Source organism: Hemitrygon akajei, chromosome 12, assembly GCF_048418815.1.
Source record: "Hemitrygon akajei chromosome 12, sHemAka1.3, whole genome shotgun sequence".
In the NCBI taxonomy this organism is placed as follows: domain Eukaryota; kingdom Metazoa; phylum Chordata; class Chondrichthyes; order Myliobatiformes; family Dasyatidae; genus Hemitrygon; species Hemitrygon akajei.
The window spans coordinates 27728099-27754118 of record NC_133135.1 but is presented as its reverse complement, the minus strand read 5'-3'; the positions used below and the strand labels follow the sequence as shown (position 1 = coordinate 27754118).

The following is a 26020-nucleotide window of genomic DNA, read 5'->3' as shown; positions in this document are numbered from 1 at the left end:
ACAGATGCTGGCAGGTCTGCAGCAAATAGCACCCATTGTGTGCAAGACACTAATTGTACCGAGCTCAGATCTCCTCGCCATCCTCCTCAGGCCTCTCGCTCACCTGCTTCTCACTCAGATACTGCATTCCTTTTGTAACATCAGATGCAAACTGGAGCAGCTGTTGAGAGGTCAGCGTTGACGCAGTTCCGTGCTCTCTTGCAAACACTGGATCTGTCTCCAAAACTCTGCTCTTTCGTAAGAAGTCCAACAGATTTCCATAAGGGGCATATTCAATAGCAATGTACAGGTAACCTGGTCATACAAGAGATGCAGTTAAATGATTATATTTGAACCTGTTAACTCCTTTTGATAGATAGCTAGATACTTTATGATATTTTATTTTTGTTTTTATTTTGCAAAATCTTTGATCTCCCCTTATGTAAATACTGTAAGCTGATCTTATCTACAAAGTTTGTATATAAAGTATGGCCATACTCAAACAGTAACTTGTGCATTGAGTTTTATAGGATTGCTTTTGTGTTTATATTTATTGTGTTCTGATGTTTATCGTGTTTTTTCCACATTGCATCAGATCTGGAGTAACAATCACTTTGTTCTTCACACTTGTGTACAGAAGAATGACAATGAACAATCTTGAATCTTGAGTCTTGATCTTCAACCCGATACCCAACTTTTGACCTAGTAACTCCCGCACACCTTAGAACATAGAACAGCACAGCTCAGGAACAGACTCTTTGGTTCACAATGCTGTGCAGAATCAATTAAATTAGCAACCTAACGGGCAACTGAACTAATCCTTTCTATCTACACAATGTTTATATCCTTCCATTTTCCTCACATTCACATGCCCATCTGAAAGTCACTTGAAAGTCTTTAATGTTTCTGCTTCTACCACCCCCCAGGCACTGGTACCTACCACTCTATGTAAAACAAAACTTGCCCTTCACATCTCTTTTGAAATTAACTCCTTAACTCTTAATTAACCCCTCATCCTGTTCATTCATCAACCAAAAGAATCAGTTCTATAAATTTCAAAGCTACTCTTTCAACAATATAAACCTTTTATTTTAAAAGCCCCTGATACTCACTTTGAGCTCCAGACAAATAGAATTGAACTAAATCATTGGATATGTGGTCAATGTAGCAGTTATCGAAGAGGATAATTATCTTGGGTGACGAGAGTAACAAACACAAGAGAGACAATTTCCTTGCTGCCCACACACTAACACAGTATCCAATAGGGTTTCAGTAAGTGCAGGCAGTCCCCACGTTAAGTAAGGGTACTGTTCCTGCCAATGTCTCCTAAGTTAAAAGCCTCTGTTTTCTACAGCAGCCCACATATTAGTCTACATACAATTTCTATAGCTAAGATCATAAGGCACAGGAGCAGAATTAGACCATTCAGCCCATTGAATCTACTCTGCTATTCTGTCATGGATGACTTATTATCCCTCTCAACCCCATTCCCCTGCCTTCTCCCCATAACTTGTAACACCCTGACAAATCAAGATCCCATCAACCTTTGCTTCATATATCCACAGCTATCCCCAGAATCTCTATCCTCTGGCTAAAGAAATTCTTCATCTCTGTTATAAATAGATGTCCCTCTATTCTAAGGCTGTGCCCTTTGGACTATACTCCCACACTATAGGAAACATCTTCTCCACACCCACTCTATGTAGCCTTTCAATAATTGGTAGGTTTCAATGAGATCTCCCCCCTATTCTTCTAAATTCCAGCGAGCAAACCTTTCATTTCATCAAATATTCACCCAAACTCAATCCATAATTAAATAAATGGAACATTTACTGTACAACATTGTCAATAAAGTACATGAACCTATCTTTACTGTCTTGAAAAATTCTTTAAAAATTTATGGGGAAATTTACATACAGTCAGATTTGCACAGTTGAAGTCTCCTGTAAACCAAAAAGCTGTTGAATTGGATATTTCTATGTATATTCTGTAGAATGTATATAACTGTAGAATATTGTGAGGTACACTTTCTGTATTTAATCAGCATAAAGGCTGCTGTGGGAAACTCTCAGATGGAGAGAGTTAATATTTCAAGTGTTGATTAGCTTTCACCAAAATGGTGACCTGAGACATAACCCTCTCTCCATTGATGCTGACTAATCTTCTGTGTGTTTCCAGCATTTTCTGCTTCTGTTTTCAAATATTTCAGTTTTTTATTTGAAATCACAGAGCTGGAATAAGTAACTAGAACCCCTTCATAGCGGTGAGTCCTGTATTCACTTTCCTTTTACCTTGCAAAGCAACTTTGACAGTTTTGAATTCCTACCTCTGTTCTCACATGCTCCCAGTAGATTAATGATGTTGGGATGATGTCCAAGTTTACACAGAACCTCCAACTCTCCTGCAAAGTCCCTGTGATCATTCTCAGAGGCAAATTCTGTGCAAGTTACAATAAAATAATGTTACATATATTGTACAATGTCATGTAATAGTAGCTGCTTATAGGTGCTTTAGCAACTACCATGCATAGTTACAGAACAAGGTACTTCACATAAATCTTTCACCATTCACTAACCAAGTAAATAAACCACAATCATTATTCAAAATGTCTATTTTTTTGTCTTGCCACTTTATCAAGAAGCCCGTACTGTGGAGAGCATTCCAATTGGCTGCATCGCTGTCTGGTATGGTGGTGGTGGGGGGGTTCGGGGAGCTACTGCACAGGACCAAAGTAAGCTGCAGAGAGTTGGAAGCTCAGCTCCGTCATGGGCAACAGCCTTGGTAGTATCTAGGACATTTTCAAGGAGCGATGCCTCAAAGAGGTGGTGTCCAACATTAAGGACCCCAATCACCCAGTTTATGCCCTGCTCTTCTTGTTCTTATCGCTACCATTAGGAAGGAGGTACAGAAGCATGAAGGCACACACTCAACAATTCAGGAACAGCTTCCCCTCTGCCATTCAACTGTTGAATGGACATTGAACCTCACTACAGTTTATTTCTATTTTTGCACTACTTATTTAACTAATATATATGTTAATTACAGTAAATAAATTTATATATAATTTACTGTAGTTAACTTTTTCTCTGTTATTATGCATTGCATTGTACTGCTGCTGCAAAGAAAATAATTTTCATAATGTATGCCAGTGATATTAAACCTGATTCTGATTTCACAATGGAAAAACAAGAACTGAGATAGCCTCAGCAATTTCATTAATTTCCATATTTTCCTTATGAAGCAGAAGGCAATGATTTGTCTCATCAAATCTATGCCAACTCAAAAAGCAATCCCACCAATCCCATTCCTAAACTATTTTTTTCCTGAAACATATTCTCCCTGCATTCTCATCCCGAACATCTGATTCCGGTGAAAGGTCGATGACTTTGTTTTTCTCATAACAGATGATGCTTGTCCTGCTGAAAGTTTCCAATTTTCATTCTTCCAGAACTTAAATACTTTGTTTTTTGATCATCAAATACAGTTAAATCAATTCATTAAACTGCAAATGATTTGTAACTTATTTTTCTCTCTTGGAACAGTCTACCGTGATGTCACTCTAAATAGAAAATAAAACTCTCATTCATTGAAATCAATGGAAGTTGTCGCATGGCCACCAGGATGGACTAAATTGGTACTTAGGAATCCAATGTCATTGCACAGTCAGCAACTTATGAGGCAGAGGCACATTCACATGGAACTGCTGTCACTTCTCAACAGAATCCAACACAAAAAATTTGCCTTAAAATATTCTGTGATACAATTTAGAGTTAACTTGGCCCATTTTAATTAATACAACTAATATGGGTTATTATATTAAAACAAATATTTTAATTCAATTCTAATTTACCACTTTAGAGGAACTAAATTTTAAATTACTAAACATGGCATTATTTGGCAATTATTTAAAGATATAGTATCATTTTTTCAGGTCTGTTGCAGCTAATCCCTTAACACAGTTTTACTCAAAACCTTTTGAAAGTATGCCATTGTATTTAAAAATCCATCTTAAACGCTCCTCATAGGACCATTAATTACACTGACTCTAAAAATGATTAATTCACCCCAGCAGTGTGGACTGTTAAAATAACGGAGTGGTTAGTGAAGACCTGAGTGAGTTGAATGCTATATTTGCTCAAAATTCCACAGCTAGCTTAAAATTCATCTAATTACACCTGAAAATTGGAATCAGCATCAACAAAAGCCAACTGAGTAGAAACTGAAGATAAAATGTGCTGATTTTGTACATTAAGTAGATACCTTTTAACATTTTGATTGCAGCATTCATCTTCAGCCCATCCTTTTTAATTAACGCTTTGATCACTTGTCCAAAATTTCCTTCTCCAATAACATCCTCAAATTTAATGTCATCCCATTCTAAGATGGGGTAGGTGAGGGGTTCAGGCTGGGGCTTTGGTCGCCGTGTGAGTGTCAGAGTTCCAGAGTTAAACTGAAGGACTGTCTCTTCACCCTCAGAACAAACATACAAAACAACTGGTTACCTCGCTGTTGACTTTATGAGCTTCTTTGGCTAAAGCAGGCTATAACACCATATCCAGGCAGAGACCAACATGGTTTAGAAAATACATTTTCTATCCTAGCGGGTCTGGGTCAAAATATGATCGAAAAGTTGAAGGGCCAAAGGAATTATAGATGGGGAGCAGCAAGAGAGGGTTTCACTGAACTCCTGTCGAAGAGAAGATTTAAACTTCTTCAGTGTAGGCATCACTGACAGAGGCTTCACAGTAGCGAATTTAAAGAGCAAACATGAGGAAATCTGCAGATGCTGGAAATTCAAACAACAACACACACAAAATGCTGGTGGAACACAGCAGGCCAGGCAGCATCAATAGGGAGAAGTGCTGTCAACGTTTCGGGCCGAGACCCTTCGTCAGGACTAACCGAAAGGAAAGATAGTAAGAGATTTGAAAGTAGTGGGGGGAGGGGGAAATGCAAAATGATAGGAGAAGACCGGAGGGGGTGGGATGAAGCTAAGAGCTGGAAAGGTGATTGGCGAAAGTGATACAGAGCTGGAGAAGGGAAAGGATCATGGGACGGGAGGCCTCATGAGAAAGAAAGGGAGGGGGGAGCACCAGAGGGAGATGGAGAACAGGCAAACAACTAAATATGTCAGGGATGTCAAGGATATGTAAGAAGGGGAGGAGGGGCATTAACAGAAGTTAGAGAAGTCAATGTTCATGCCATCAGGTTGGAGGATACCCAGCCGGTATATAAGGTGTTGTTCCTCCAACCTGAGTTTGGATTCATTTTGACAATAGAGGAGGCCATGGATAGACATATCAGAATGGGAATGGGACATGGAATTAAAATGTGTGGCCACTGGGAGATCCTGCTTTTTCTGGCGGACCGCACGTAGGTGTTCAGTGAAACGGTCTCCCAGTCTGCGTTGGGTCTCACCAATATATAAAAGGCCACACCGGGAGCACCGGACGCAGTATAGCACACCAGCCGACTCACAGGTGAAGTGTCGCCTCACCTGGAAGGACTGTCTGGGGCCCTGAATGGTGGTGAGGGAGGAAGTGTAAGGGCAGGTGTAGCACTTGTTCCGTTTACAAGGATAAGTGCCAGGAGGGAGATCGGTGGGAAGGGATGGAGGGGGATGAGTGGACAAGGGAGTCGTGTAGGGAGCGATCCCTGTGAAAAGCAGAAAGGGGGGGGAGGGAAAAATGTGTTTGGTAGTGGGATCCCGTTGGAGGTGGCAGAAGTTACGGAGAATTATACGTTGGACCTGGAGGCTGGTGGGATGGTAGGTAAGGACAAGGGGAACCCTAACCCGAGTGGGGTGGTGGGTGGATGGGGTGAGGGCAGATGTGCGGGAAATGGGAGAGATGCGTTTGAGAGCAGAGTTGATGGTGGACGAAGGGAAGCCCCTTTGTTTAAAAAAGGAAGACATCTCATTCATCCTGGAATGAAAAGCCTCATCCTGAGAGCAGATGCGGCGGAGATGGAGGAATTGTGAGAAGGGGATAGCATTTTTGCAAGAGACAGGGTGGGAAGAGGAATTGTCTAGGTAGCTGTGAGAGACTGTAGGCTTATAGTAGATATCAGTAGATAGGCCGTCTCCAGATCCTTTTAAACATCTGAATGACATGAAAGAGCGTGTAAAGAAAAAAGAAATAAGAGTGAGAAAGTAAAGGTGAAATGAGCCTACAATGCGTTGAATTGTCATTTTATGATGTGTTGAATTGGACCAGTAAAAGACCAATCTAAACTGGTAGAGTTAAGACGCTTATGTTAGAAATCATATGTTTAGCAATCCTCACATAAGTAATTGCTCAATTGCAAAGCAGGTAAGAAGTATAAGCAGCCACATATCAAGATTTTTGTAAAATAATAAATAAATTAAAAAAATAGAAAATCATATTATTATATTTATTTTATGGGCAACTAGTATTTGGTTCCCATCCTTATTTATCAGTGAGAAGATGGCGTTAAACACTTTCTTGAACTGCTCAACTCTTCTCGTTATGGCATTTAAAATCAGCCTGTTCAGTCCATTGTGCCCATGCAAGCTCCAAACAGAACAATCTCATTAATCCTAGTCTCCCTTTACTAATCTCTGTGGGTCTGCAATTTATTCTCACTCTTGTGCACATTAATGCTCTTTTGGTACTTTTGCTTTTTAGCTATACTAAGGGGCAATTTATGGTAAACAATGAAGTCACTGCATAGGGATGTGGGAGGAAACGTTAACACCAGTCCGAAACACAAATGGTCACGGGGAGAACGTGCAGACCCCACATGGGCAGCAGTCAAGTTCAGGATCCAGTCTGAATTCCCAGTGCTGAGGCTGTGTCACCACGTCAACATTTTGGTGGAAGTGCTCCCACATTACTGATGGAGATGGAGTTCCAGGATTTAGACTGGGCATTGAAGAAGCACTGGAGATATACTTTCAAGTCAGGAGGTGTGGAAATTGCAGGGAGTGTCCCCAGAAATATAACATACTTATCCATACTGGTAGCAGAGGTTGCTAGTTTGGAGATGCCATTGGAATACCCTGGGTGAGTTTTGTAACCTGACTTAGGTACTTACTGATCCAGACTGGTAAGTGAAGGTCCGACGTCGGTGAAATAGAGTTTTCCGTATGCAGAAGAGGCCCAGGAGTGCCAAGAGGATGGTCATACAGGTGACAGATACTGAGGCCACAATGGCCATTAACAGCTGCTGGTCACTTCTATGGGGTTTTCCCAAAGGTTCTGGTCTTTGAAACACACTTGATGTAGCTGAAGTAAAGGAAAACATTCAATGTGAGAAAGCAGTCATCTTTTCAGTTTCTTAGAATGAACTTTTTCTTAGTCTGCAGATATCCTTAGCGACCTGGAACTAAGAGAACCACTCAAACAATGTCCAAAGCCAACACAAAAAAAAACAACTGCTAGGGTTAAGGCATTGCACTCCTTGTGAGAATTCGAGTTGGGACTGATTGTGCTAGAAACCAGTCTCTATAAAACCATTGTGAACCTTCAATGAAGATCAGTTCTGAAGGCTCTGCAATGGGAACAGATCTCGAAATCTCGAAATTTTAGTCTTGCCCAGACTGCTGTTCATTAAATACAGTGGGATTTAAACTTAGATGAGATCCTGGTGGTTAGCCTGAGTGCAAATTGCACTCATTCAATGTTGAGTCAGCAATTTCCATTCACCCCTTTTAGTTGTCACAACTAGCAGATATAGCCAGAGTTTTCAATGCCCCAAATTCCTTGCCTGATTTTTTTTCTTTTGTTTCCTTCTTTCTTTCTTATTTCATATCTTTTTCAATTATGTTGTCTTAACATTTGTCAATAGGCCGAATTCTTACTCTCAAGAAAGTTCATTCAATCACTATCGATATGTTGGCTGACCTGCACTGAATCCTCGTCCAATAAATGCAAATAGATGACAGTCAATCCTTCAAAACTCTTACCTCAAGTTTAAATTTCTTGATCTTGAGGTAAAATCCTACTGCAGCCCCGAGCTTTAAAGGAATATCAGATTCCCAGAGAGTGGTAGGGCTGGAGGATGTTATAACATCCTATATTTATATATAGCATCCTCCAGCCCTACCACTCTCTGGGAATATGGTACTCTTTTAATTCTGGCCTCTTGTACAATACCAATTGCTTCATCCCACCATTAGTGGTTGTGTCTTCCTATCAATTTTCAGATTTTGCGATTCTGGAATCACTTCCCAATCATCTCTGCCCCTCTACTTCACTCTTTTCCTTTAAGACACTCCTTAAAACCTCCACAAGGGACCTGGGAGTCCTTGTGCAGAACACTCAAAAGGTTAATTTGTAGGTTGTGTCAGTGGTGAGGAAGGTAAATGCAATTTTAGCATTCATTTCAAAAGGCCCAGAATACAAGAGCAGGGATGTGAGGAGGTTGTGGCTTTACAAGGCTCTGGTGAGGTCTCACCTTGAGTATTGTGAACAGCTTTGGACTCGTCATCTAAGAAAAGATGTGCTGGCATTGGAGGGGGTTCAGAGGAAGTTCACAAGGATGATTCCAGGAATGAAAGGGTTATCATACAAGGAACGTTTGATGGCTCTGAGTCTGTACTCACTGGGAATTTAGAAGGATGAAGGGGGATCTCACTAAAACCTTTTGAATTTTGAAAGGCTTAAACAGAGTAGATGTGGAAAGGATGTTTCCCATGGTGAGGGAATCTAGGACAAGAGGGTATAGCCTCTGGATAGAGAGGCATTCATTTAAAACAGATGTGGAGAAGTTTCTTTAGCCAGAGGGTGGTGAGTTTGTGGAATTTGTTACCACAGGCAGCTGTGGAGGCCAGGTTGTTGGGTGTATTTAAGGCAGAGATTGAAAGGTTCTTGATTGGACAAGGCATCAAAGGTTACGGGGAGAAGGCTGGGAAGTGGAATTGAGGAAGGGAAACAACGATTAGCCATTATTGAATAGTGGAGTAGACTCGATAGGCCAAATGGCCAAATTCTGCTCCTATGTCTTATGGTATTTTATAAAATCTCTTTGACCAAGTTCAAAGTAAATTTATTATCAGAGTTATAATATTCTATATTGAGATTTATTTTCTAAAAGCCATTAACAGTAGAGCAAACAAACACAAAAGAATCAATGAATAACTACACACAAGTTTATGTGATTCTTCCTTCTCTTTCCATCCTGATGTCAAATTTAACCTTCTGTCTAATTTTTTTTTCCACATTTCCTTATGATGTAGACAGAAGTCATTACATCAAGTTCATGCCAGCTCACAAAGCAATCTCACTCACCAAATTATTTTCCCTGTAATCTTTTCTCTTCACACCCTCTTCAATTCCCACCAGATTCTGTCACTCACCTATAGCTAAGGGGTGATTTACAATGGCCAAAATCACCTGACTAGCCAGCACACCCTTGGGATAGAGTCATAGGAAAGTACAGCACAGAAACAGGCTATTAGACCCATCTAGTCCATGCCGAACCATTTAAGCTGCCTACTCCCATCGACCTGTACTGGGACCATAGCCTCCCATACCCCTACCATCCGTATACCAATTCAAACTTGTCTTAAACCTTGAAATTGAGCTTGCATGTACCATCTGTGCTGGCAGCTCATTCTCCACTCTCACACCTCTCTGAATGAAGAAGTTTCCCCTCATGTTCCCCTTAAACTTTTCAACTTTCACCCTTAACCCATGACCTCTGGTAGTAGATCCGCATAACCTCAGTGGAAAAAAGCCTGCTGACATTTACCCTATCTATACCGCTCATAAATTTGTACACCTCTATCAAATCTCCTCCCAATCAATGTAGGACAACACGGAAGCACCTGGAGGAAACCCACGGGGTCAAAGGAAGATCATGCAAGCTCCACATAGAAAGCAACTAGAGGAAAGAACCTGAATTGCTGAACCCGTAAGGCAGTAGCTCGACCATGCTACAATCACTCCAGAAGTTCAAAGTACTGGAGATGAAAGCAAAGTTTAATCTGATGCCCTTTAACACATGCACCATTTGAATGCTATTAGTATGGTTTCTGCCTTGCATTATTTGTTGCAAATGATTCATTACCCTGCATACAAATATAGATCTGTGTAGGTAAGTGTCTATATGAATTTAGATGCAGACCATAATCAGTTGAGTCTTTAAATCTCTTACCTGGTGGAGTTGCTGCAGTGCGAAGCTCTTTCATTGGGTTTGGGTGGCTTTCACCCATATTGTTCATGGCTACAACCTCCACTAGGTAGGGGGTTTCGGGCCGCAACCCATGCAAGACGTGCTCTGAGGTTGGCGTCTCCGCCAAATTGATCGTTGTCACTTCAGGAGATGTTGTGGCCCCATAGACTTTACACTTTATAACCACAGAGGAGATGGCATGCTTTGGAGGTACCACCCAGGAGATCACTGCAGATGTGTCGGTAATGTTTGATACCTTAACATCATAAGGTGCTGGAGGGATTGCTGGATTTCAAAATAAAGAAAACAATGATTTGTTTCATTTCCCAAGGATTCCTTTAGGCATCCCTAGACTCCAGGGATGTTGCTCCAGTAACCTTGGGATATGGGTCTCAATGACGAGACCAGCATTTATTGTGCATCTCTGATCGTTTGGGAGTATGAAAGGTAAACTACTTCAGTCCTTCCGGTGGAAGATCATAAAACATAGAAGCAGAATTAGTCCACTCAGCCCACAGAGTCTGCTCCAGGGAAGCACACCAATAGTGGTCTTGGGGAAGGGAATGGTAAGGTTTTTGGATGACTTGGATGCAATGATAGTGAGAAATAGCAATATAATTCCTAGTCAGGTCAATGTAACAGGGAGAGGGATCTGTAGGTGGTGTTGGTGTTATGAACATGTGTTTTCCCTGGTGTTATTGATCTCTACTTGAGAGTGACCTAGGCATAGGCTATTTAAAAGGCCAAACATCGCATTATCTCTGTAGTGAAAAGCTCTTGTGAGCACTCCGATGAACAGAACTTATCTCCAGCACAACCAATTCAGGGAGCAATCACACAAGCACAGGAAGAGAGCCAGACAAACTGGGGACTTGGCATTGAGCGTTCTCCTTGTTGCATGTGAATTAAAAACCCTAGTTGTTTATGGCCTTTTATAGTCCAATTTCTGCCAGCAACAAGCACAAATGATAATGGTACCAAAGAGCAGTTTGCACGGAGGGATTTATTACACCAGTGTATACACTGGTCTCTCATAGCATTACAGACCCAGCTGGGTCTGGCCACCAGTTCAAGACAAGTCAAGTTACAAGGCAGAGGGAGACCAGAAGGGTTATGGGCAGTTGTTTGTGGTGGAATGGATGCTTTGTTCTCCTTGGAAGAAACACAAACATGGTCTTCCCCATTCTGTTATGGGCACCAGCTTCCCCACCATTGAGAAGATCTTCAAAAGGCATTGCCTCGAGAAGGTAGCATCAATTATTAGGGACCCTTACCATCCAGGACATGCCCTCTTCTCATTACTACCATCAGGGAGGAGATACAGGAGAATGAAGATACACATTTAACATTTTAGGATCAGCTTCTTCCCTTCCGCCATCAGATTTCTGAATGGTCAAAAAGCACTGCCTCTCTTCTTACACTACTTATTTATTTTTATCTAATTCTTATTGTAGCTTATAGTATTTTTCCTTTTGTGTATTGCTCTACACTGCTGCCACAAAACAAGAAATTTCATGACATGCATCGGTGATGATAATCTTGATACTGATTCCTTTGTAAAGAGACTTCCTTAAAATTTTTGAGAACTTTAAGGTTCAGGCCTCAATCCCAACCCACCTATTTTTTTTTGGAGTGACTGCTGGCTTTCAAGACAGACTGGAACAAATCTAATTTTTTAACAGAATGTGAAAATTACTTAAAAAAAACAAAACACAAAGGGGTTCACAGAGTGAGGATGCCAAAGGTGAGAAATCTATACACTTACAGTCACTGAATGTCCAGCACGTGATGGGAGCGCTCCATTCACCTGCAACTTTAGACTGGGCACGGATGCGGAACTGATACAGCGTGCTTGGACTCAGATCCTGAATGGTCTCGTTTCTAGCTGCTGTGTCAATCCACCTGGGCTCACTGGGCGGTTCCATCTGCTGGTACTCAATGGTATATTTGTTTATTTCCTTAGTGTTGAGAGGTGGCTGCCACTTCAAGCTTATGCTGGTCAGGGACAAGGAAATGGCCTGGAGATGTCTGGGAGATGGAGGACCTGCACAGACAGAACCAACAGTTTCAATTATGTACCTCTGACTATCAAATCGGGCAGAGCCAGAGTATGTAAAACAGAATGGAGTACTCTCATACTGAACCAAGACTGGGACATTCCAATGGTTAGATATTTAATTCTCTGCAGCTCTATGTAAAGCAAGGTATTCTTTTGATGTACCTTGAGGAAATTGGAAAACTGTCAGGGAGCGCCTGGGCCAACATCAGGGCAGCAGTGAGGGAGCATCCAGGCCAACATCAGGGCAGCAGTGAGGGAGCATCCGGGCCAACATCAGGGCAGCAGTGAGGGAGCATCCAGGCCAACATCAGGGCAGCAGTGAGGGAGCATCCAGGCCAACATCAGGGCACCAGTGAGGGAGCATCCAGGCCAACATCAGGGCAGCAGTGAGGGAGCATCCAGGCGAACATCAGGGCACCAGTGAGGGAGCATCCAGGCCAACATCAGGGCAGCAGTGAGGGAGCATCCAGGCGAACATCAGGGCAGCAGTGAGGGAGCATCCAGGCCAACATCAGGGCACCAGTGAGGGAACAGCCAGGCCAACATCAGGGCAGCAGTGAGGGAGCATCCAGGCCAACATCAGGGCACCAGTGAGGGAGCATCCAGGCCAACATCAGGGCAGCAGTGAGGGAGCATCCAGCCCAACATCAGGGCACCAGTGAGGGAGCACCTGGATCAACATCAGGGCAGCAGTGAGGGAGCTTCCAGGCGAACATCAGGACAACAGTGAGGGAGCACCTGGATCAACATCAGGGCAGCAGTGAGGGAGCATCCAGGCCAATATTAGGGCAGCAGTGAGGGAGCATCAGGATCAACATCAGGGCAGCAGTGAAGGAGCACCTGGGCCAACATCAGGGCAACAGGGAGGGAGCTTCCAGGCGAACATCAGGGCACCAGTGAGGGAGCATTCAGTCCAAAATCAGGACAACAGTGAGGGAGCACCTGGATCAACATCAGGGCAGCAGTGAGGGAGCTTCCAGGCCAATATTAGGGCAGCAGTGAGGGAGCATTCAGTCCAAAATCAGGACAACAGTGAGGGAGCACCTGGATCAACATCAGGGCAGCAGTGAGGGAGCATCCAGGCCAATATTAGGGCAGCAGTGAGGGAGCATCAGGATCAACATCAGGGCAGCAGTGAAGGAGCACCTGGGCCAACATCAGGGCAACAGGGAGGAAGCGTCCAAGCCATCATCAGGATAGCAGTGAGGGAGCACCTGAGCCAACATCAGGGCAACAGGGAGGGAGCATCTGGTCCAACATCAGGACAGTGGTGAGGGAGCATCCAGGCCAGCATCAGGACAGTGGCGAGGGAGCATCCAGTCTGACATGGGACAACAGAGAGGGCGTCAAGTCAGGAGTAAGGGATTTTTGCTCAGCATCAGATCAGCACTGATGCAGCACATAACATCTCCTGCCGCTGTTTATAATCAATCATGAGGGACCTCAGTAGGATGAATATACAAAGCCCTTTTTCCCCCAAGGAGCAGAAATGAAAAACTAGAGGACATAGTTTAAGAAGAGAGGAAAAAGACTTAAAAGTGACCCCAGGGGCAACTTCCACATACAGATGATGATGTGTATGTGGAACTAGCTGCCAGAGAAAGTGGCTGGGGTAGACACATTAACATTTAAATTTGGACAGGAAGCGCTTAAAGGAATATGGTCCAAGTGTGGAAAAATGGGATGACTTTAGATGGGCATCTTGGTCATTACGAACACGTAGGCCCAAAGCATCTCTTTCTGTAATGCCTAACTCTATTCTTGCTTCTATGCCTCCAGAAATATCCGCCTGCCCATATCAAACAACTTCTATCCCACCTGCAGTGCAGCCCTGAGCCCCACATAGGTCTCTTCAGAGCTTTATGTGTCAGAGCCCATAAAACTGGAATGGAACCAACTCATTCTCAATCTCAAAGAACTTCCCAAGATCAAAAGTAACACGCACAACATCTGAGGTGGGGTAAAGAACTAATATTTCAGGCCAAGACCCATCATCAAGGCTGCCAAAGATTGACTAATCATGTATTCTGGACCTGAATTTATGTCTTTGTTTCAACTGACTTGGCAAGTTTATCAGCTAAGTGCTGAATTGAGGCTAATGCACAGAGATAGGTGACTGTTTAAGAAAGACTGAGCATAGATCATAGTTCAACTTTCAACATAAGGGTAGGAAAGTAGGAAATGGGTTCAGAGGGTTCAAATCTGCTCCTAATGAGAGGATGAGAAACTTATCTGATAGGCCTGATAGAGGTGTGTAAGATGATGAGAGGCATTGATCATGTGGATAATCAGAGGCTTTTCCCAGGGTTGAAATGGTTGCCACAAGAGGACACTGGTTTAAGGTGCTGGGAGTAGGTACAGAGGAGATGTCAGGGGTAAGTTTTTTACTCCGAGAGTGGTGAGTGTGTAGAATGGGCTGCCAGCAACGGTGGTGGAGGTGGATACGGTAGGGTTTTTTTAAGAGACTTTTGGATAGGTACATGGAACTTAGAAAAGTAGAGGGCTATGGGTAAGCCTAGTAATTTCTAAGGCAGGGACATGTTCGGCACAACTTTGTGGGCCTAACTACATTCCATCTAGTTATCAAGATGGCGGCGCGACGACGCAGGGCGCAGCGGCCACTCCAGTAAGGAATATCCGTTATCTGTAAGTAGGGGCCGTGCACAATCCTGATTTGATTGAGACGGATGTGTGAAGCACGGAGGAACATCTGGCGAAACTTCTGACATGCCTGTGCTGCTGACGCTGCTACTGAGCGATCGGAGAGATCTCAAGAGAGGAAGGCCCCGAATCCTCGGCTTTGCCTGTTGCTTGGTGGCCGGAGCCGGGGTTGAAGCACTCGGCAGAGATGGTGCTCGGTGCTCGGTGTCGGAGGGCTGGTCGGAGGCACGAAGTTGTCGGAAGTTTTCGGACGGACTCACAGTTGGCTGTGCTCGGGTGCTTCCAGAGGCTGCATCGGGAAGTTTTGCCACGTTGGAGGTTTCTTCCTTCTGCCATCTGCGTGAGATGATGGGCTATCTGGGACTTTGAGACTTTTTTTTACCGTGCCCATGGTCTGCTCTTATCAAATTATGGTATTGCTTTGCACTGTTGTAACTGTATGTTATAATTATGTGGTTTTTTGGTCAGTTAGTCTTGGTCTGTCTTGTGTTTATGTGATATCATACTGGAGGAACATTGAATTTCCCCTTGGGGATGAATAAAGTATCTATCTATCTATCTATCTATCTATTGTGCTGTAGGTTTTCTATGTCTCTATCTGTTTGCTGACCAACGAGAGCAAAATTAAATTGTTGCAGCTTCGTATCCTTTTAGAATTTAAGGTCTGTAAGGAGTTTGTACACTCTTCCCACGACCAGGAGGGTTTCCTCTGGGTGCTCCAGTTTCCTCTGGGTGCTTCCACAAACCTCGCTGATTTGACTTGATGCAAATGACACATTTCAAAGTATGCTTCAATGTACATGTGATAAATAAAGTTCATCTTTAATCTTTAGAGTGGCCCACACTATACAAGAATCATTGACAATTTAATTCAACGAGTAATGACCAGATGGCAGTTACGCTTCTGTGGACAGCTTAAGACAACTTGTCTAGAAATGGTTCAGTCTCTTTCAGGTCGGTCACTAGACCTGCACTGTGCTGCTCGGTTTCACTCAGATTTCCTGAACAAAGTTGGATAAAATAATGACTCTTTTTGCACACACAGATACTTGGCAGTTGTGCAGTTCCTGTCTGGAGTGCATGTAGAGTTAACAGCTGCCAAGTCTCCGTCACACAGTCTGCCTGGGAAGTCTAAAGGACCTTGCCACTGACAGCTGCAGTAGTGTCGGAAAAAGCTGCCGTGAAGGTGGGCTAGAGTACAGGGCGATTGGGATTGTGGGGGTGGGGGTGAGGGTATTAGGCCGCAATCAGTAACGTGTGTGCCCATCCCCTTCATGTGATCCCATGCTCCAGTCGGCTCTCATGCCATCTTTGCTCTGCATTTAGCTGAGATAATTCTGTTCTTGGAGCACTTGGTGCAGACACTGGGTAGTATACCCTAGCGGCACAATAGCATTCCGGTGGTGTAATGCCTTACAGCACCAACGACCTGGGTTCAGTTCCCACTGCTCACTGCAAGAAGTTTGTATGTTCTCCCCATGACCTCATGGGCTTCCTCCATGTGCTCTGGTTTCCTTCCACGTTCCAAAGATGCACGGGTTAGTAGGTTAATTGGTTTCGGGGGTTTAACAGGGCAGCGCTGGCTCATTTGGCCTGGAGGGCAACTCCCCAAACACCAAGGCCCCTCAATGAATGAAATAACATTAAAAGAAGAAATACATTAACATGGTCTACAAATGACCGACATCTTCATTCCTTTCTTCTTTTGGTAAAAAAAAATAGCCAGAAATATCTTCATTTTATTTTATGTTAACTTGTAAGAAAGATCTAAGGACAATTGCAATTTACCTGCATCAACTTTTACTACAACCGAGGGTGATGGTGGTCCAAGGCTACCACAGTAGAATGCAATGACATCCACCTCATACGTGTGTCCAGGTTCCAGATTTCTTATCTCTGTGGACCGCACTGAGAAGGACTCCACTCGAACCTCCTTCTTAACAGAATTCTCAAGGTCAATCGCCCGGACGATGAATCCACTTCCATTCCCGTGACCTTTGGAAACATTCCAGCTGATGGAGATGGTATCTCTCTTCTTGGTCAAGACCCGGTCAATCTTTGCCACCATGGTGGGTTCTGAATGAAGAATTAATAACTCATTATGATGAACTAGGCACAGTGGAATGTGTGATATTGAAATATAAGGCTTCTGAAGGGACTGGATAGACAGAATATTTCCCCATTAGGATACATCTAGAATTAGGGGTCATTGTTTCAAAGGGGTTGGGGAGTTGTCAGAGATAAGATCATGATCCTTTAGAATTCCATGAAGGCTGTCATGAAATATATTCAAGCCAAGATGAGACCATGCTTAGAATATTGGGTTCAATGCTGAACTTTATAAGGCATTGGTTCAAAGGTTCAAGGCATTGGTCAGGCCATAATTGTGAGCAGTGTTGGGACCCTTATCTAAGAAAGGATATGCTGACATTGGAGAGGGTCCAGAGGAAGATCATGAGAATGATCCTGGGAATGAAAAGTTAACATATGAGGAGTGTTTGAGGGCGCTGGGCCTGAACTTGCTGGAGTTTAGAAGAATGAGAAAGATTCTCATTGAAACTTATTGAACGTTGAAGGGCCTGGATAGAATGGACATATGAGGATGTTTCCCATTGTGGGGAGGTCTAGGACCAGAGGAAACAGCCTCAGAACAGAGGGACATTCGTCTTATATGTCGGGGAAGCACTGGATCCTTCTTCCTGAGAGGGGTTTATAAAACTCACGAGAGGGAATAAAAAGACAGACAGTTTGAATCATTTTCCCATTGTAGGGATGTTTAAAACTACTGGGTTAAGGTGAGAAGGGAGTTACTTAAAGTTGACCTGAGGTGTAATTTTTCACTCAAAGCGTAGAAGGTATTTGAATAAGCTGCTGAAATAAGTGGTAAAGGTAGGTACAATGTTTGAAAGATATTTGGACAGGCACTTGGTAGCAAAGGAGGGATATGGGCCAAATGCAGGCAAATGGGACTAGCTTAGGTAGGCACCTTGGTCAGCATGGGTGAATTGGGCTGATGGGTCTGTTTCCATGCCTTATAAATTTATGACTCTAAGATAGTCATAGTCTAGAAAGGAGTTGAGTATAACATGGATGGGGTTGCAAAGTGGTTCTGAACCCAAGATCATTACTGAATGTCAGAGCAGACTCAAGGGGTTTTGTGGTTGAATTCTGTTTCCATTTGTTCAGCTCCTATAATATAAAGTAGAAAAATGATGCTTGCAATAAGCAAGAACATCCTCAGGAAAAGTAAGTATGGTTTCATATAATTGGAAATACAGCATTACCTCTAAAGAAAGCATGCACGTTATGTAGCATTAGAGTACTGTGCAAAACTCTTAGACAAATAAATAGCTAGGATGCCTTAGACTGTTGCACAGAATTGTATTTACCAATGTGGAGTGGAGAGTGAGTTTGTAAATCTGCCGGGAGCAAAGGATGATGGGAATATGCCAAATGCAGGCAAATGGGACCAGCTTAGGTAGGCACCTTGGTCTAATATGCCAAAGAATGATGTTATGGACGAAATGGGAGGTGAGGACCTTGATAAAATCACTGTCACTAAAGAGATAGTGATGAGCAAACTAGAGGGCTTGAAGGTAGATAAGTCCCCTGGTCCTAATGTGATGCATCCCAGGGTGCTGAGGGAATTGGCGGAGTTATAGTAGATGCATTGGTAATCATTTACCAAAATTCTCTAGACTCTGGGCAGGTCCTGGTGGACTGGAAGACAGCAAATGTCATGCCACTTTTTAAAAAAGGATGCAGGCAAAAGACGGACAACTGTAGGCCAGTTAGCTTAACATCTGTAGTCGGGGAAATGCTTGAAGCTGTAATTAAGGAAGAAATAGCAAAACATTTAGAAAGGAGTAGTTCCATTAGACAGACTAATGGATTCAGAAAGGGCAGGTCTTATTTGACAAACTTACTGGCATTCTTAGAGGACATAATGAGTGCAGTGGATAGAGGGGAACAGGTGGATATTGTATACTTGGATTTCCAGAAGGGGTTCGATAAGGTGCCGCACAAGAGTCTTATAAATACAATATGGATGCATGGAGTTGAGGAGGTGTATTGGCATGGATACTGGATTGGTTAACCAATAGAAGGCAGAGAGTTGGTATAAATGGGTGTTTCTCCGGTTGGCAGTTTGTGGTGAGTGGGTTACCGCAGGGGTTGGTGCTGGGTCCACAGCTGTTTACCATTTACATTGATGATTTGGAAGAGGGGACTGAGTGTAGCGTAGCAAAATTTGCTGATGACACTAAACTGAGTGGAAAAGCAAATTGTACAGAGGATGTGGAGAATCTGCAGAGGGATATAGATAGGTTAAGTGATTGGGCCAAGGTCTGGCAGACAGAATACAACGTTGGTAAATGTGAGATCATCCACATTGGGAGGAATAATAGAAGAGCAGATTGGTATTTAAATGGTGAAAGATTGCAGCGTGCTGTTGTGAAGAGGGACTTGGGAGTGCTTGTTCATGAATCGCAAATGTTGGCTTGCAGGTGCAGCAGACTATCAAGAAGGCAAACAGAGAGTTGGCCTTCATTGTTAGAGGGATTGAATTCAAGAGCAGAAAGGTCATGCTGCAACTATACAGGGTACTAGTGAGGCCGCACCTGGAGTACTGCGTGCAGTTCTGGTTTCCGTACTTGAGGAAGGATATACTGGTTTTGGAGGCAGTGCAGAGGAGGTTCACCAGTTTTATTCCAGAGATGAAGGGGTTAACCTATGAGGAGAGATTGAGTCACTTGGGACTATACTCTCTGGAATTCAGAAGAATGAGAGGGGATCTTATAGAAACATACAAAGTTTTGAAAGGGATAAATAAGATAGAAGTAGGAAAGTTGTTTCCATTGGTAGGTGAGACTAGAACTAGGGGACATTGCCTCAAATTCCAGGGGAGAAGATTTAGGATGGAGATGAGGAAAATCTGTTTTTCCCAGAGAGTGGTGAATCTGTGGAATTCTCTGCCCAGGGAAGCAGTTGAGGCTTCTTCACTAAATATATTTAAGATACAGTTAGATAGATTTTTACATAGTAGGGGAATTAGGGTTATGGGGAAAAGGCAGGCAGATGGAGCTGAGTTTATGGACAGATCAGTCATGATCTTATTGAATGGCGGGGCCGGCTCAATGGGCCCGATAGCTTACTCCTGTTCTTATTTCTTATGTTCTTATGAATGGTGCGAGTGGAGTACTGTGAGAGGCATGTGGGACAGGTGGCAGAGAAGGAGTGCGAGGGGTAAGGGTGGAGGTGGAGTGGGTGCAGGCACACCCAGCCCCGAGATACCAAGCAAGGTCATTTGATTCCAAACAATTGATTTATTGGTCATTGCAGAATGTCTCTCTGGTGCTTCCCGCTCCCTCCCCTCTCTCTTCCTCTTTACCCAACCATGGTTCCCCACTCATTGGCCTCTTCCCACTCTCAGTCCACAATAGAGACCCATATCAGAATCAGGTTTATCATCACTCACATGTCAAGAAGTTTGCTTTTTTTGTGGCAGCAGTACAACGCAATACATAAAGCTATGGCAGTACTGTGCAAATGTCTTAGGCACCCTAGCTACATAGATGCGTGACACTATCCAATTTTGTTGAAGACGTATTAGCAGCAGGCTCCACTTATATAAAATTCTATATGTGGTTACCTGGGCAATCCGTTTCCAAGATGGCATCAGGACCTGGGGAGCCCTCTCCTCCCTCTCCTGGGCGGGTGAGCTGTACTCGAACTAGGTAACGCGTCGAAGGCCTCAAATTCATTATAGTGATTGGCTCATTAGTATCAACTGAAATAAAATAAAATATTTCTCAATTTTAGACTTATGAGGGACTGCAGATGCTGAAAATCTTGAACAACACACACAAATTGCTGGAGGAACTCAGCAGGTCAGGCAGCATAAAACTCTAGGAATTAGGCCATTTGGCTCATTGAGTTTGCTCTGCCACATCTGTTATTTCCCTCCACAGATACTGCCTGTTCTGTTGAGTTCTTCCAGCATTTTGTGTTTATTTCTCAATTTTAACCCAGGTGTAGTTCACTTGTATTAGCTGAACTACAACAGTGCTGTTTAAGAAGACTGAAGAGATCTGTTGACTTAGTTGTCACAATTCATTATTTCTAGTTTCCAATGTACTGTCCATAGCATTCCCAAGTTTTTCAGCATACTGAGAGCATACAAATAATACTTCTAATTCTGATCAAAGTATATGAAATAGGTAGGTTTTTCACAACTCCAATGACGATATCATTGAGTTCCTTAAAGACAATTCCCCTTCAGGAATAGGAAGAGAAAGGTGGAAATGTACTGGATAAATTGCAGTACACGAGAGGCTTGCCATTGTCTGCACGGTGACCTGCACTGACAGGGAGAAGGGAGTACAGTTTTAGAGCCTGCTAGACTCTCCAACTGTCCTGCCCTGTCTAATTTTGCAGACATAGTGTCTCCCCCTTGTCAAGGCCATGTTCCCTACACCTACATCAATCTTTGTCTGGATCTGTGAGTTTTCTAATTTTTACCAGTACAGTGATTAGAATATTTAATTCAGCAGCCTAAAACAGCAGAACTTGCTGCAAAATATATTCAAGGGGAAACAAGAGGATAGGAAAAGAATTATTTATTTTGGAGACACTTGGACTCTGGTGCTTTGTCTAAAAAAAACTGGAGCCAAGCTTTACATAAGTGACATAAGATAATAACAGAAAATGCGATAAATAATCAGCAGGTCAGGCCACACTTGTGCATGAAGGACCAGAGTTAATACTTCAGGTTGAAGATCATTCTCCAGAACTCACATTAGGAAACACTGTAACACACCACACTAAATATTTGGAACTCTCTTTCACAAATAACAGCAATGTAATGCCAATCATTAATCTTAAACGGGTATTTTTTGATTACATAAGATATTAATGCCAGATGTGATCTCAGTGAATAGTGAAGCGATCTCAAAGGGTTAAGTAGTCTTCACCGGTTCCTTGTTACCAAAATTGCCAGCAGTCCACTAGAGGGTGTTCTTGTCAAACATTTTATCTGCTAATGCCCTGGCATATGGCTAATCAATTCAATTTCCAAAATTAACAATTTCTTCCCTTAAATTCACCAATAATTTAAACAGTCAGTTCACACTGACTCCTTTAAAGTAACTCACCTACTATTGTAGACCACTGTGTCCGACTGTCATTTGGCTTGTAAAGGAGTTTAACTGATTTCACTGGTCCATCGCCAGTGAAGTTTTCAATATTTGGATTCACTTTTAGCTGCTTGCTTTTCTTTTCCAAGATACTTGGTATATTTACTGGAGTAGGAGGAACTGAAACAACAATTGTTACTTGTTCATAAAATAAGAAAGAGACTAATAGCTGACTCTAGCAGGGCTAGAGGAAAATAAAGAGCGAAATGTGACTATTTTTATAAGAGATGAATTTTGAGATTGGTATGAGCAACCAATATGATAATAGGTGACTTTAGATCTACTATTATGCACTGATAAAGAGTTAATTAATAATAATAGTAAGAGATTCTTTAAGGAAGAGTCATTGGAATATCATAGGAAGATTAAAGAAAATATCACAAACACAAGAAAATCTGCAGATGCTGGAAATCCTAAGCAAACACACATAAAACGCAGGAGAAATGGGTCAGAACTTCACGACTCCTGATGAAGGGTCGACTGTTCATTCTTTTCAACAGATGCTGCCTGGCCTGCTGAGTTCCTTCAGCATTTTGAGTGCATTGCTTCAAGAAAACGTAGACCATTTTGAAATTCTAATTCAAGCAACGTGTGAAAGTAGGAAGTGTAGCTTGGTGGTTGGGGTTGGTTATGAAACAAGAAGCAGCAAAAGTGTTCCAGCTGTGTGTGAGCAAGAGAAATTAAAGATGAAGGAAATGACTTGTAACATTGTCAAAAAAAAAAGCAGCAGGTTTGTGGATTGTGAAATTTCCAGATTTCAACAAACTAGAATAAAGAAACTGATAAAGGACAGGGGAAAAAAAGAATATGACAGCAGTCAATCAAGAAACATTAAAGCAGATTGTAAATCATTCGATGAATATGTAGAAAAATATTAGCCAAATGCATGCTGAATTACTTAGAAAGAGGGAAATAAGAACCTTTTAGAGCAATTAAACAAATATTTTGTTTCGGCCTTCACATTAGAAGGTAAAGAAATCCCTATGAAGAGAGTGGAGAATAACAGTTCTAGGCACTCACATTTGATCATGACTTCAGATTTAAATCTGTGTGGAGTTTGCACCTTCTACTCATGACTGTCTGCAATCATTGCTCCGCTGGATGTTCCGGTTTTCCCCCTGGTCCCCAAAACCTAAGTGGCTATTGTTAGCTGCTCTTCAGAGTAAGCAATTGGCAAAATAAAATGTTATAAGGAAGTTGTTGGGCATGTGATAGAGAACAGTGTAGCAGAACTATAGGAAACTAAAGAGGGAAATGCGAATGATGGAGTTGTTTTATTTCGAGCTGGCAAGGATTTAACTGACTGAGTGGTCTCATTCTGTGCCATAATAAATAAAGGAACTCTTATTAGTTTTAAGAATAGTAGAAATTGATGGGACTGAAGGCAATGAAACCCCATGATGGGTGTCCAAAGATTGTGAAAAGATTGCTGTGGAGCTAATGTTGATGTCTTTTCTTTTTTTTGTAATTTATTTTTTATTGAAGTTCATCATCAAACAAACATTTCCATAAGATGTACTTCAGATATTGTACATATATATCATATATTCATATATGTCACAGATCTCCACATAATATTTATCTGAGGTATACACTTATAGAAAAGAGAGGAAAGGCAGAACAAGCGAAAGAAGAAAACTATGTACAAGTAGGGAGCAATCTTGTTTTTCACAACATGTTCATTGATTTGTGAGAATAAAATCAGGCCTATGAGGTGTTATGTAGTTAAACCATTTTCCTCAGTATGAATCAAATTGTTCCAACTTATGATTAACAGATGCTGTTATCTTCTCCATTTTGTAAATGTCCATTGGAATTTCCATCCATGAATTTAAGGTTAGGCTCTCCTGTGATAACCATTTCCTAGTAAGAGTCTTTTCACCAGCCATCAACAGTATATTCATTAAATATTTATCTCTTTTCAACCATTCTTGAGGTATATACCCAAAATATATGCTCTGACTTTTGTGGTTTTTCTTTATTTCATGGCTATCTGGGGAAGATGGATATCAGAGTTGTATGGTACTTTGACAATAAAATGAACCTTTGAACCTTAATGGATATACTTGCATTTCAGAATTCCGTATTTGCTAGTATGGTTCCATAATCTGGATGATTGCATTACCTCAATGCTTAAGAGACGAAGCAGGGTGGAAAAGAGGAACCACAAACAGCTTAGCCTAACATTAGCAGTAGGGAAAGTGCTAAAATCTTTAATTAAGTAAGGGGGGGGGGGTAGCAGGGTACCTGGAAATTAATAATAGGATTGGGCAGAGCCAAGATGATTATATGAAAATTAAATCATGTTTGATACATCAGACATGGGAGAACGAATAGATGTGTTATATTTAAACTTTAGAAAGTAGCAGATAAAGATTCAAGTTGGAGTTTTGGCACTGGGGTTAATATTCCAGCATAGATTGTTGTTTTTAATTTATTTAGAGACAGAGCATGGTAACAGGTCCTTTCGGACCTTCGAGGCCGCGCCACCCAATTACTACACCGTAACCATCAAACTTACTAACCCATACATCCTTGGAATGTAGGAGGAACCCCAACATACAAATATCTTACAGACAGTGAAGGGAATTAAACCCTGGTTGCTGGTTCTCTAATATTAGTATTGTGCTAACTGCTGTGCTACCATGTCACCCCCCTGCCCCCATTATAGTCAGTAGTCTCTGTGGTGCTGTGCCTTTCCCTAATTGGATCTGCCTGGAACACTGAATCACAGGATTCTCTGTCCTTTTGCAGCTTACAGACCAGCAGCTATTGCGGCCACATTTCACAGCTGGCAGTGACCAGTGTACTATCAGCGATTTAGGGGCGCTGTTGGCTTGACCTGGATTTGCAGTGTCAGGTTTATGGTAATGTTGCTATATAAACTGTGATTACATTTTAAACCACTTTGCGCATCAGCAAAAAGCTGAATATCAAGGCCCAAAGGTTTAAGCCTTTGGGAACTCTTACCTTTTATGATGACTTTGAACTTTCTGGAGTCAGTGCCAGTAGATGTGTTGACCCCACACTCCCAAACACCTTCATCCTGTAGACTGACCTGCGGCAATTTGAATTCTGAAGTAGTTAGATTCCCTTGCATGATGGATTTTATTGCCTGAGATGAAAATACAAATGACACTTCAAGTCATTTCTGATATTTGACAACTGGATAACTTGTACTGACTATCGTATATTGAATTCCAAACAATAATTAATCCCTGTTGCACAGAATACCAGTGGAAAGCTTTTTCATGCAATGAGAATGAATTGCCTAGTTCATAACATTCAAGAAACAAGGGGAAATCTGGATTTTTATCAATTTACTTAGTTTGAGTGAAGACATGCATGTTTATTCCCTAATGCAGTGTGTTTCCTGGATTGATGCAGGAAAATGCCTTGAACAGGCTAAAATACTTTTTCTTAGGGATAAAGAGAAGACTGTCAGGCAGAGCTCCCACTCTGGACCTTACTACAGTATATCATGTTTGTACCACAGGATGGTGAACTTGGGGTAAGTTATTGATGACACACTGCAGACCCGGAGAAAGCTTGAGGTACAGTTGGAGGCGAGCAGTCGGATGCAGGGCCGGGAAGGCGAGGTTTAATTTAAAGATTGCAAATACATTAAGGAAGCAGGGGTGGCAAAATGCAATAAGTCAACAGGTGGGATTTTTTTTTTTCCCAGACAGTAATCTTACCCAAACGACTGAGAAATTAATCTGGACCTAACAGCAATGCAGCTACAAAGAAGGCATAACAGTGGCATATTACACGAGGAGCTTGAGGGATGAGGTACGTCACCAAAGACACTCGCACATTTCTACAGATGTGCTGTGGACAGCATTGTACTAGGCTGTATCACTATCAGTGAGGTTTTGGACTAAACTGCTGTACAGGTAGATAATGCACCGGCTGTCATCTTTTAAAATTCCATAAAATGGCTCTCACAGGTCACAAGACAGCAAATGTCACGTTACTATATAGGAAGGAG

General features: G+C 42.3%; 1 protein-coding gene across 3 annotated transcripts in view; it reads right to left on the bottom strand.

Moving 5' to 3' along the window:
* tie1 (tyrosine kinase with immunoglobulin-like and EGF-like domains 1) overlaps nt 1–26020 on the bottom strand; it is a 104613-nt gene that overhangs the window by 17208 nt on the left and 61385 nt on the right. Inside the window, exons 9-18 of one of the 3 annotated variants that reach the window (XM_073062776.1) lie at nt 25000–25144; nt 21988–22149; nt 20487–20624; nt 16625–16912; nt 11882–12160; nt 10099–10401; nt 7036–7226; nt 4240–4450; nt 2306–2416; nt 104–294 (exon numbers count right to left, since the gene is read on the bottom strand). In XM_073062776.1, the coding sequence (XP_072918877.1) occupies nt 104–294; nt 2306–2416; nt 4240–4450; nt 7036–7226; nt 10099–10401; nt 11882–12160; nt 16625–16912; nt 20487–20624; nt 21988–22149; nt 25000–25144 (2019 nt within the window). The remainder of the gene's footprint in view (nt 1–103; nt 295–2305; nt 2417–4239; nt 4451–7035; nt 7227–10098; nt 10402–11881; nt 12161–16624; nt 16913–20486; nt 20625–21987; nt 22150–24999; nt 25145–26020) is intronic. The other 2 variants (XM_073062777.1, XM_073062778.1) reach the window with 2 other exon arrangements.